This window comes from Apostichopus japonicus, chromosome 21 (genome assembly GCF_037975245.1).
Source record: "Apostichopus japonicus isolate 1M-3 chromosome 21, ASM3797524v1, whole genome shotgun sequence".
NCBI lineage: Eukaryota > Metazoa > Echinodermata > Holothuroidea > Aspidochirotida > Stichopodidae > Apostichopus > Apostichopus japonicus.
Genome location: NC_092581.1, coordinates 10314447 through 10326819, shown reverse-complemented (window position 1 = coordinate 10326819; position 12373 = coordinate 10314447). Strand labels below are relative to the sequence as shown.

Below are 12373 nucleotides of genomic sequence, written 5' to 3'. Positions count from 1 at the left end.
ATGGAACTGATGGTATGATACAAAATACAGTCATCTGCAAACATTCTTATATTGGATTGCGTAATCATCGGCAGATCATTTACATATGGAGAAGAGCCATGGTCCGAGCACTGTACCCCTTGGGAACCCCTGAAGAGACAGTGCCAAGCGAGAATTTTGCACCATCAATAAAAACAGGCTGAGTGCTCAAAAAAACATTTATCCAATTGAGAATTCTTTCTGGAGATTCCATATAGTGTTGAAGCTTATACGCTAGTCGCGTCTGTGTGAGACCTTGTCGAAAGCTTCACTGATATCTGTAATCACCACGTCAGTCTGAGCCTTACAGATTAGGTTTCTAGCTAGATCATTAATGGTTATTGCCAGCTGTGTTTCACAGGAATGATGTTTCCTAAAACCATGTTGCACATTGGCCAAGAGCTGATGGACATCCTTATATTGTTCATTATATGGTGATAAATAATGTGTTCCAATAACTTGCAGGGTATTGAGGTGAGGCATATCGTACAATCATGCTCGTGAGCTACTTCATTGATGGTTTTTGTTCCTCGAACTATGAAGGGACTTTGGATGGTGTTAAATTGACAATAAATAAAAATAAAAGTGATGGAAGAAGGTTTCAAGTGTGGAGGAAACTGTTGTTGATGTTTGAGTACGGTGACCATTATCATAGACTTTCTAGCATATTATGGTCAATTATTGTTGCTGTGTAATGTTTAAATCCGTTGTACTCCAGTTTATTTGTTTCAAGATATTTCGCTTCAAATAATCCTTTCGACATATATACATCTGTTAGTTCAAATAAGCGAAAATTTTAGTGTTTGTATAATACGAATCAGTTTTCGTTGTGGCTTCCATTAAAGGTAGTGTTTCGGCTTAACCCGGAGCAGGAGCGGAGGCCAGAATGTTTAAAAGGAAGGAACAAGGCCATGGGTCATTGAAGCCGACATATATGGGGTCTAAACTATCCCCCCCCCCCTTCAAATAATGCCTAAATAATTGTCAATCAACTATGAATCAACGGCATGTAATTAATAGCAGGTATACCAACGACTTTTCTTGCTGCAGGGGTTGATGAAGCAGACAACACCAAAAAACACGTACAACTGAAATACACATATAATTTTAATTTATTTTGGAAAAAAACTCAAATACAATACAAGACAAAACTAACAAAGTTTTTAAACATATCTGGAGCATTGAAATAATTTTGTTTTTGTTTTGTATTTTAATTTTTTATTTTAATTTTTTATTTTATATTTTTTTTTAATATGGACATTCTGATTTTCTTGAACGACGTCGGGCCTTCTTTTTGCGCTTTTTGGGTTGTTTTGCCTGGATGGCTTGATCAGCCCTCTTTTTAGCTTCGATTTCATCAGCTAGACGACATGCTCTTTCCCTTCTGAGTACATAATCTGTTGTATCTTCTACCACCAGTAATGTCCTGAGAGAGACAAGGCACAAAACATTAAAATATAATATGGAGACAGAACATGAGAGGAATACACATATCGTAGATGAGCTATATGATTGTTCCACGCTATTTGATCTTGTTTTTAACTTTTAACATCATTTTAAGGAATTTGATAAAATCATGATTTGCATATTATTTTGAATGCAATGAAACGAAGCAGGCAGCCAAATTTAGCTAATACTTTGGCAAAGGGCTGTTTTCCTTTGCGAACGTAACAAAATGGTTCTCCCGTTGATGGTTTTATGAAAGTTTTAGAACAACTCACGTGTACTCAGACATGGTCTCGTCAAAGGTTGATTTGTAGCCGAAGTTAGCCTCGTTAGTAGCAAACATATCGCTGACTTCCCAGCTTTCAACCTGTGAACATAAACAACACAGAGGTTTGTTGCATTGATAACATTCTCAAGTATGTTATGTTATGCTATACTTGGAATCATGGGCGTCAGCAGGTTTCAGAAAGTGAGGGGGACACTATACTATCTAAGCGGAGCGCCACCATTGGTTGGCGCGTAGCGTACCAGAAAATTGTGGGTACATAAGACCCCCTAGATCGCAGGAGACGGCCTTCCCGAGTCGTTTTTAGTTACATCAGAACCAGATCTGTGAGGAGAAATTTTGTCTCACAAAACTAAATTCCGACAGAAAGTACTGGTAGAAAGATGCCGTTCTGACACCAAGGGAGACGAAATACACAGCGTCCATCTCAAACGAAATATTTTCGGTAGTTTGGTATCATATAATATCCTGCATACAGGCAGAATACTGTCTGTAGGGCCTAAAATATATGATATTACCTTCCTGGTGGGGTCTTCGCCTTGTTTTCAAGTTGAAATGCGTCGTTGTTTTCTCTGATTCACAGTGTAGGGCAAGGGGAATTCCATTTCTGGCGAGAAGGGGTGCTTCCACAAAACACTCTAAAACATCGTTCAAACATCGCACAAACTTTTATCAGAGGTCTCGGACGAAGCGGGGAGTGTGAATATCGGAGGAAGGGGATAAAGGGCCAAGCACTGTTCTAATTTCCAGTGCAATTTATTGATAATGATTCTTAAGTTAGATTCTACTTGAATCAGCTCAGCAATTGTGATAGAAAATCGCGCATATGCATGTGATTTTTTTTAATAACTGCTCTGAAAAGTGGGTGGGACATATGATATGATATCCCCTCCACTTTTGAAAGTGGGGGGGGACATGTCCTCCCCGTCCCCCACCTGTTGACGCCCATGCTTGGAATTGGCAATAGAAATATCATGGTCAACAAATTAACATAATGGAAAACATCAAAACAATTGTACTTGCTATTTGCATGTTTTGTACCTCATCTAAATCCAGCCCATTGTCGGTTACGTCACTTGGCACCACCCACTTGACCAGTTCTCTTGGTCTGGTTGGAACAGGGGGTTGCAGTTCCACAAAATCGTCGTCGTAGAGAAAAGCTGTTGTGAAAATTTAACATATTGTTAACATTCAAAGAAGCAAGAAAATCTTGGCCTGTCGGTCAGTTAAATGTTCGAGGCCCTGAACTCGAATGTGATGTCATCATATACCCCGCATGCTCTGTCACTAGAAAGCTTGGGCTAAATTTGACCCAAATCCCCTTCTCTCACCATTAGAATGAAATGATAAGATATTAATGTCACCTATAGTAACTTGTTAATAGGTATTGTAAGAGGCTTTTAAACTTTCAGAATGTGTGAAAATAAAACTCTAACTATGTTTTACTTCTATCCTAAGAAATTAAAATAATTTTAATGACCTATTCTGTAAATCTGATATCTACATGCAATTTGCTAGCTTTACAAGGAAACCTCATGACTCCCACCCATCAACCCACGCATCACTCCACACCAAATCATACCATACCACACCATACCATACCACATCATATCATACCATATCTTACCATACCGTACCGCCTATACATACCATACCATATAATACCATACTACACTAAACCACACCACATCGTATCATATTACACCGTACCATACCACATCATATCATATCTTACCATACCGTACCATCTAAACATGCCAAACCATACCCCATAATACCATACCATACCACACTAAACCACACCACACTAAACTACACCACACTAAACCACACCACACCATACCAAATTACACCATACCATACCATATCACATCATATCATACCATATCTTACCATACCGTACCGCCTATACATACAATACCATATAATACCATACTACACTAAACCACACCACATCGTATCATATTACACCGTACCATACCACTTCATATCATATCTTACCATACCGTATCATCTAAACATGCCATACCATACCACATAATACCATACCATACCACACTAAACCACACCACACTAAACTACACCACACTAAACCACACCACACCATACCAAATTACACCACACCATACCATACCACATCATATCATACCATATCTTACCATACCGTACCGCCTATACATACCATACCATATAATACCATACTACACTAAACCACACCACATCGTATCATATTACACCGTACCATACCACATCATATCATATCTTACCATACCGTACCATCTAAACATGCCATACCATACCACATAATACCATACCATACCACACTAAACCACACCACACTAAACTACACCACACTAAACCACACCACACCATACCAAATTACACCTTACCATACCATATCACATCATATCATATCTTACCAAACCGTACCATCTATACATACCATACCACATAATACCATACCACACCATACCACACCACATCGTATCATATTACACTGTACCATACCACATCATATCATATCATATCTTACCAAACCGTACCATTAATACATACCATACCACACCATACCACACCATAGTAAACCACAACACATAGTACCATATTACACCATACCATACCATACCACATCATATCATATCATATCTTACCATACCGTACCATCTAAACATGCCATACCATATACCACATAATACCATACCATATACCACACTAAACCACACCACACTAAATTACACCACACTAAACCACACGACACCATACCAAAATACACCATACCATATCACATCATATCATATCTTACCAAACCGTACCATCTATACATACCATACCACATAATACCATACCACACCACAGTAAACCACAACACATAGTACCATATTACACCATACCATACCACCTCATATCATATCATATCTTACCATACCGTACAATATTACACCATACCATATAATACCATACCACACACAATACCAATCTTAATCTAGCCAAACATAGATATTTCATCTTACCGTGAGAATGTTCAGTTTCTCCTTTCTCATCATCGTTTACTTGGGATGTGCTCAGACTTATGACGTCATTCTGTTGTTGTTTACAGCTGTAAATGATTATAATATAATCCATAAATAATCCAGTCACTGACGTTACGCATAATATATAATTGGGTCCTCATTGAGTACGCTGGCAAAAAATATTCGTGTGTCGATAACCCTTTAATGAAAAATTTAATAATAGGGAGAGAGGGGTGGGCATGGGTGGGGTTGGGGGTGAATTCCTCGCTTATCTTCCTTTGACTGTTAACGCTACTACCTTTGAACCACTGCCTACACAATGTATTTTGAATTAATCATTTTACTTACCCCTCACTGACTGCGGTGGTGTTTAAACTAGATTGTTCTTCGCTGTCCACAATAACTGTTTCATCAGCGACAATCTGTCATCAAATGAGAAAATATTTAAAAATAAACGATTTGCTTAAAATATACTTTAGATTTATTGTGAAATTTAACTGAAACAGTTAAGTAACATGACCACTGCAACGTGTAAAAATCGTATATAAATAACAAAAAAACTTTTGCTTCATGTTAGCTATTAAATTTGACTTTCATCTCTTAAAATGCTATTATATCCTAACCTGTGTTTGAGCACCAATAACTTTAAACAACTCTGCAGGGATGCTTAGTTCAGTAATCCTGCGGTAATCCATGTAAATCGGGGCAGCAGAGATGGCTTGGCACATCCGGGCAACGTCACAAGCAACTGTTGAAAAGAAGTGACACCAAAATTAATGCTAAATAATACTCCCAAAATATTTGACATGTTAATTAAAAGTAAACATCTCTTAACTAATCCGTCTGCTTTCTTCGATTTGTATACTTTTATTAAACGTTGATGATTTCAACATTAAGTGAGATGCGAAGCAAAATAATTGATATGATAAACTGCGAGACTTCATAGTATCTCACCTGTGAAGTCAAGGGTCAACCCATGGAAGAATCGAGGTCGATAAAGCACAACTTCTTTTCCTGTTGTAAAACAATCCCTGTGTTTGAAACAAAAATTATAACAAAATTAAAGCAACAAAGAAAATGCAATGATAATGCAATGATTAAACAAGTTTTTTCTTTCTAAATAATGTTTATGGTAATATTTGATCCTATAATTTAACATTATCAGCAATTATATCAGCAATTATTCCTGTTCACGAAATTAAAAAAGTGTCATATTTAAAGAATACTTGAATATTTTCCAATTTAATGAGTGGTTTTGTTTCAATTCTATGCCCATCCGTTTACTTACTTATATATATATGCCATAAATAATTCAGTCACTCATGACGTCACGCAGTAATATTAAATTGGGTTCCATTTAGTACACTGGCAAAATTATTCGTGTGTCGATAAACCTTTAATGAAATATATGATAATAGGGAGAGAGGGGTGGGGTTGAGTGTGGTTTGGTGGGGGGCGGGGTCGGGGGGAGTGAATCCCTCGTTTATCTTCCTTGAACTGTTTTCGATACTACCTTTGAACCACTACCTACACAATCTAGTTTGTATTACTCATTTTACTTACCTCTCACTGACTGCGGTGGTGTTTAAACTAGATTGTTCTTCGCTGTCCACGATAACTGTTTCATCAGCGACAATCTGTCGTTAAATGAGAAAATATTTAAAAATAACGATTTTCTTTAAACATTCTTTAGATGTATTGTGAAAGTTAAACTCACACGATTTTTACATACGTAACATTACAACTGCAACATGTAAAAATCGTAAATTAGTAAGAAATTAATGTTAGCTATTAAATTCGACTTTTATCTCTTAAAATGCTATTTCATCCTAACCTGTGTTTGAGCACCAATAGGGATGCTTAGTTCAGTAATCCTTCGGTAATCCATGTAAATCGGGGCGGCAGAGATGGTTTGGCACATCCGGGCAACGTCACAAGCAACTGTTGAAAAGAAGTGACATCAAAATAATACTCCCAAAATATTTGACATGTTTAATTAAAAGTAAAATTCTAATCCGTCTGCTTTCTTCCATTTCTTACACTTTTATTAAACGTTGATGATGTCAAAATTATACGAAAGATGCGAAGGAAAGTATATATAATCTGCGAGACTGCCTATTATCTCACCTGTGAGGTCAAGGGTCAACTCATTAAAGAATCGAGGTCGATAAAGCACAACTTCTTTTCCTTTTGTAGAACAATCCCTGTGATTAAAACAAAAATTATACCCAAAGAGTGAAGCAGCAAAGAAAGTACTTAGATAATAATGCAATGATTAATAAGTTTTTTTTTCCAAATCTTTTTGTGATAATTTTTGATCTTATAATTTAACATTACCAGCAATTACTCCTGTTCACGAAATTAAGCAAGTGTCATATATATATATAGAATACTTGAATATTTTCCAATTTAATGAGTGGTTTTGTTTCATTCTATGCCCATCCGTTTACTTACTTATAAATGCCATAAATAATTCAGTCACTGACGTCACGCAGTAATATTAAATTGGGTTCTATTTAGTACGCTGGCAAAATTATTCGTGTGTCGATAAACCTTTAATGAAATATATGATAATAGGAAGAGAGTGGTGGGGTTGGGTTGGGTTGAGTGGGGGGGGGGCTGGGAGTGAATCCCTCGTTTATCTTCCTTTAACTGTTTTCGATACTACCTTTGAACCTCTACCTACACAAGTTAGTTTGTATTACTCATTTTACTTACCTCTCACTGACTGCGGTGGTGTTTAAACTAGATTGTTCTTCGCTGTCCACGATAACTGTTTCATCAGCGACAATCTGTCATCAAATGAGAAAATATTTAAAAATAACGATTTGCTTAAAACTTACTTTAGATGTATTGTGAAAGTTAAACTCAAACAGTTAAATAACGATTTTTTCATACGTAACATTACCACTGCAACATGTAAAAATCGTAAATAAATAAGAAATTAATGTTAGCTTTTAAATTTGACTTTTATCCCTTAAAATGCTATGACATCCCCAGGCGCGTAGCCAGGAATTTGCCAAGGGAGGGGTGAAACGGTAGATTCGGCATTGCAAACTATCTAAGCGTAGCGCCACCGTGATTGGCGCGAAGCGTACAAGAAAATTTTGGCTGTAAATGCCTCCCAGATCGCTGGAAATGGCACTTTCCAGGCCTTGTCAGTTGTATCTTAGCATTTTCTCTTTTGAAAATACTAGCGATATCATATAAAAAAAAATTTTTTTAAATTAAAAATATGCTCAAGGGGGGGGCGGCTGCCCCCTTCGCCCCCCCCCCCCCCTTGCCTACGCGCCTGGACATCCCTACCTGTGTTTGAGCACCAATAACTTTAAAGAACTCTGCAGGGATGCTTAGTTCAGTAATCCTGCGGTAATCCATGTAAATCGGGACAGCAGAGATGGTTTGGCAAATCCGGGCAACGTCACAAGCAACTGTTGAAAAAGAAGTGACGCCAAAATTAAATAATTTAATAAACTAAATAATACTCCCAAAATATTTGACCTGTTAATTAAAAGTAAAATTCTAATCCGTCTGCTTTCTTCGATTTCTTACACTTTTATTAAACGTTGATGATGTCAAAATTATAAGAAAGATGCGTAGGAAAGTATATGATAAACTGCGAGACTGCCCATTATCTCACCTGTGAGGTCAAGGGTCAACCCATCGAAGAATCGAGGTCGATAAAGCACAACTTCTTTTCCTGATGTAGAACAATCCCTGTGTTTAAAGCAAAAAGTATACCCAAGGAGTGAAGCGACAAAGAAAGTACTTAGATAATAATGCAATGATTAAAGTTTTCTCCAAATCATGATCATTTTGATCCTATAATTTTAACATTACCATCAATTACTCCTGTTCACGAACTTAAGCATTACGTGCAAGTGAAAAATTAATAGAATACTTGAATATTTTCCAATTTAATGAGTGGTGTTGTTTCAATTCTATGCCCATCCGTGTACTTACCTTGCTGTAGATGGAATAGGAGTCTCTACAAGTCCTTTTTCGTTGTCCACAAAAATTGTTTCATCAACGAGAACCTAAGAAGCAGACATAAATTTAAGTACTTTAAAACGTATGAAAATTGAAGTCCAACGTAACAAGATATGACATTGAGCACAACTGACGTTATTATCTTCGTCAAACAAAATCTTTTAACGATAATTTAAGATCGAAGAAAAGGTTTACCTGTTTAAGATCACCAAAGTATCCAAAGTGAACTAGGGGGATGGTCTGGTCCGAGGGTGTCTGGTATTGAAGACAGAAATAGAGGGCAGCAATCATGATATCGAATGCCCGGGCAACGTCACAAGCAGCTGTTGAAAAGAGAAGGCAAGACGTCATGACTGGATAATGGTGAAGTGACGTACGCATGCTCTTATTATATAAACACTCCTACAATTCATGTAATCTTCTTTGCATTAATGGCATCCAATTAATCATCACAAATTTCGTAATGTTTACTCCTAATTTATTCAAAACTATTCTTTATTATAATTAATGTGATTAACATTAGCATTCAGCCGATGGCTGCATTTCATAACTAAAAGTACATAACTTCTAGTTCTACATAAGTTCTAGTGATATATCATAAGAGGCGTGCATTTAATACGGATATGAAGTCGGTTGTCCACTCTTTGCTAATAAATAGCTTCAGCAGTTAATCTGTTAATTACAAGACCAACTTCAACACAATAATTCAGGGCTAATATGCCTCTGCTTTCCTGGCCTAAATATAGACTAGGTTATGGTGATATTTCATCTACTTGTAAAGAGTACACTGTTCTAGGTTAAGTAGCTCACCTGAGACGTCAAGAGTCAAGCCAAATAGGGAATGAGGGCGGTATAGCATCACTGACGTAATTTCATTCCTGGAAAAGGAACGGAATTTTAACAAATTCAGCAATTATAGAAAGAAATAATCTAAACGCTGTATTAGACAAAGTTTCAATAAGTTCATCACATTTGAGCTAGGATGTTAACATATGATTGTTGATTACAATATTTTCTCCTTACCTGTTAGTGCTGATTACAATATTTTCTTCTTACCTGTTAGCAGCTGCATCCCTTCTCTCTACCAGTTGTTCTTCGCTGTCCACAAAAATTGTTTCATCAGCGACCTGCAAAAGCAGAAAAAATTATAATTTGTCATTTTACGTCAATATTTTAGTTTCAGGTATAATATTCGGCATCACAACATCATATCCATTGTAAACTGCAGGTAAACTCAGCCACCGCCCTCACCTTAAAGAGAAGGTTTTCTCTTGTGTCAAGATGGATAGCCTTGGGTTCTTTCAGATCTTGAAGTACTTTCCTGGCAGCCATCATAGTATCCAAGAACCGAGCAAGGTCAAGAGCAGCTGTGAAGAGAAATGGTGACGTCATTAACCACATCTGGATGTCAAAGTTTCTGTCGATAATTTTTTAATTAATGAATCAATCTGTCGTGTTTTTAGTGTATTAATAGGTTATACAAAGCTTATGTGATATTTTAAACATTTTATGTTCATTATTTGAAATAAACTTTAATACTTGTCAAAAGCTTAAATGAAGGCACGTTTCGTTGAACAATATTACTTATGTGTATAAAGACTCACCAGTAACATCAACTCGACGGTGTGGTAAACCGACCGGTGGTCTGTTAAGAACGAGTTCCTTTCCGGTTGTCAGTATATCGCTAGATATAAATAAAACATGTGATTAACCATACATATCCTATAAGCAATTTATTTTACAACATGAATGTTCTAGAGTGTGAGTTTTAGAAATAAAGAGACTGAAAATTAGAAAGGAACTCACGTGGTCAAGGTCAATCCAAGGTCAATGGGTGGGAGATGAAAGAGACCGATGAGGACTTTCCTTGCGGCAAACTGGTCCTGTAAAATACATAGAAAATCCATATTAAAAAATGTAAAAAATCGACTTTATAATCCAATGATCATTGATAAGTTATTGATCATATCGAAAAGTGAGGGCGCTAGCATTAATTTATTTCATTCTTAGGTTAACTGTTAGTGTTAGTTTGCTATATATATATCGGGACTAAAGACTTTTATAATTTACCAGGATTTCAGGAAGATCTTCTACTTGAGATGTTGTGCTATTCATCTTGTTGATTCTGATCTTCTTCAGATAACGAAGAATATGTTTTCTTTGTCGGGCATGAGTCTCCACTTTTAACAGAAAGATAAATATTGAGCTTGTAAATAGTGTGCAATAACATCAGTTTGGTACTATAATTTACATAATTAATATGTTAGATTGTGAGAATTGGAAGGGGGTTTGACATCCCTCATTCACTTATTGTAATAATACACACTATGACGTGTCCGTCAAGTACTGACATAATATTTATTTTTGGCTGCTGCAATTATTTCCACAGTATATAGTACTAGTATATAATGCCAACACCATACATAAAACCTATACATCGTCAATATACTTTTGTAAAACAATATATATGAAAAGAGAACGAAATAATTCAATATAAACTGACTTCCTCGGATCTCTCTGATCAGTCTCTTCGCACACCTCTTCTTAGTCTTCCCGAAGTCGTTGCCTTTTATTAATGAAAGATAGAGGTATTTATGCTTCGATAACACGCTCATGTAGTTATATTTTGAATTTGCTTACGATTAATTTAGGTATGCACGATTCATGAAAATCTGAGAGCAATAAATTTATCCAAATTAAGTATCACCTAGACCTATATAAATAATGTGTGTGCAGGGGAAGGGTACTTTATTTATACCATTCAGCTAGATGGTGCATGTATAAGGTTGCTTACAAGATGGTCTAGGAGCATCAATGCCACCGCTCCCTCCATCTCCACCCCATCCCCACTCCCACCACCCCCACTCCCACCACCCTCTTCTCTAGCCGCCATCCACTCTTGAGTGCTTCATATTTGTTTAGTGATTGTTGTCCTAGTCTAGCTTCATTCATGTTTATTATATTTCAATTCATGTAACTCTGGTGCAATATTGATGTCCCATTCTTAATATTTCAATAAGACCTACCATCGCAACGAGGACATTCTCTGGAGTTAAAACACTTAAAACACTGACAAAGGTTGAACCACGTTACCTATAATCTCACGTTAAAATAAGAAGAAAATCATTCCACTCACCGACTCCATCTCGCCATTTTTCTCGGATGCTGATCACAAATGCCTCAACGAGAGCAAGAAGCAAGATAAGAACTAAAGCTAATAGTTCAATAAGCAGTATCATGGTTAAAACTCTTCGAGATAAAACACAACTAGATCGCTGTATGTATCAATATGAATTGATTGTATAGTACGTGGTAAGTTTATTTGTACACAAAACTAAAGGTTTTATGTGTGACGAAATAGAGTACTGAGAACTTTGCGTGATGTGCGCGTATCACAGTATGCGTTCGTATTGCAAAGATGTTGTATCTGGTTTAGTATACACAATGTCATGTAGTCTAAACTGGTTGCGTTGATTCGACGCAGATTAATTATATTGCGTGTGCCAATGCGTTGCTTGTGCTGTCACGGGTTACTAGTAGTGATCGCTGAGGCGCTGTAACATATCGCTGCTTTGAACCAGTACTGTCATTCACGCATTCGTGTTTACACATACCGCGTGCG

At 36.7% G+C, this 12373-nt stretch overlaps 1 protein-coding gene across 6 annotated transcripts; it reads right to left on the bottom strand.

Annotated features, from left to right (window-relative positions):
- Positions 1-1208: 1208 nt before the first annotated feature.
- LOC139963185 (uncharacterized) lies at positions 1209-12031 on the bottom strand. Of its 6 annotated transcripts, XM_071963749.1 has the most exons (23): positions 11888-12031; positions 11255-11317; positions 10822-10931; positions 10558-10634; positions 10356-10435; positions 10003-10118; positions 9808-9878; positions 9562-9629; positions 8947-9074; positions 8725-8798; positions 8402-8478; positions 8068-8192; positions 7480-7553; positions 6889-6965; positions 6596-6702; positions 6325-6398; positions 5716-5792; positions 5385-5509; positions 5110-5183; positions 4762-4847; positions 2792-2910; positions 1740-1831; positions 1209-1444 (listed from the first exon to the last, which is right to left on the bottom strand). In XM_071963749.1, the coding sequence occupies exons 1-23, from the start codon at positions 11988-11990 to the stop codon at positions 1267-1269; spliced, it is 2175 nt and encodes a 724-aa protein (XP_071819850.1). In that variant the 5' UTR covers positions 11991-12031; the 3' UTR covers positions 1209-1266. The 6 variants fall into 6 exon arrangements, with proteins under 6 accessions (XP_071819850.1, XP_071819853.1, XP_071819854.1 ...); XM_071963752.1 differs by lacking the exons at positions 5110-5183; positions 5385-5509; positions 5716-5792; XM_071963753.1 differs by lacking the exons at positions 5385-5509; positions 5716-5792; positions 6325-6398.
- Positions 12032-12373: the final 342 nt, after the last annotated feature.

What these genes read in the sequence shown, in the direction of transcription:
- LOC139963185 (XM_071963749.1), bottom strand. Translation starts at nt 11,990, where the DNA reads ATGATACTGCTTATTGAACTATTAGCTTTAGTTCTTATCTTGCTTCTT. An exon ending in AAAATGGCGAGATGGAGTCG is followed by an intron (nt 11,318 to 11,887) that starts GTGAGTGGAATG and finishes CATTAATAAAAG; the next exon opens with GCAACGACTTCGGGAAGACT. An exon ending in ACCACCGCAGTCAGTGAGAG is followed by an intron (nt 6,966 to 7,479) that starts GTAAGTAAAATG and finishes TTTTAATCACAG; the next exon opens with GGATTGTTCTACAAAAGGAA.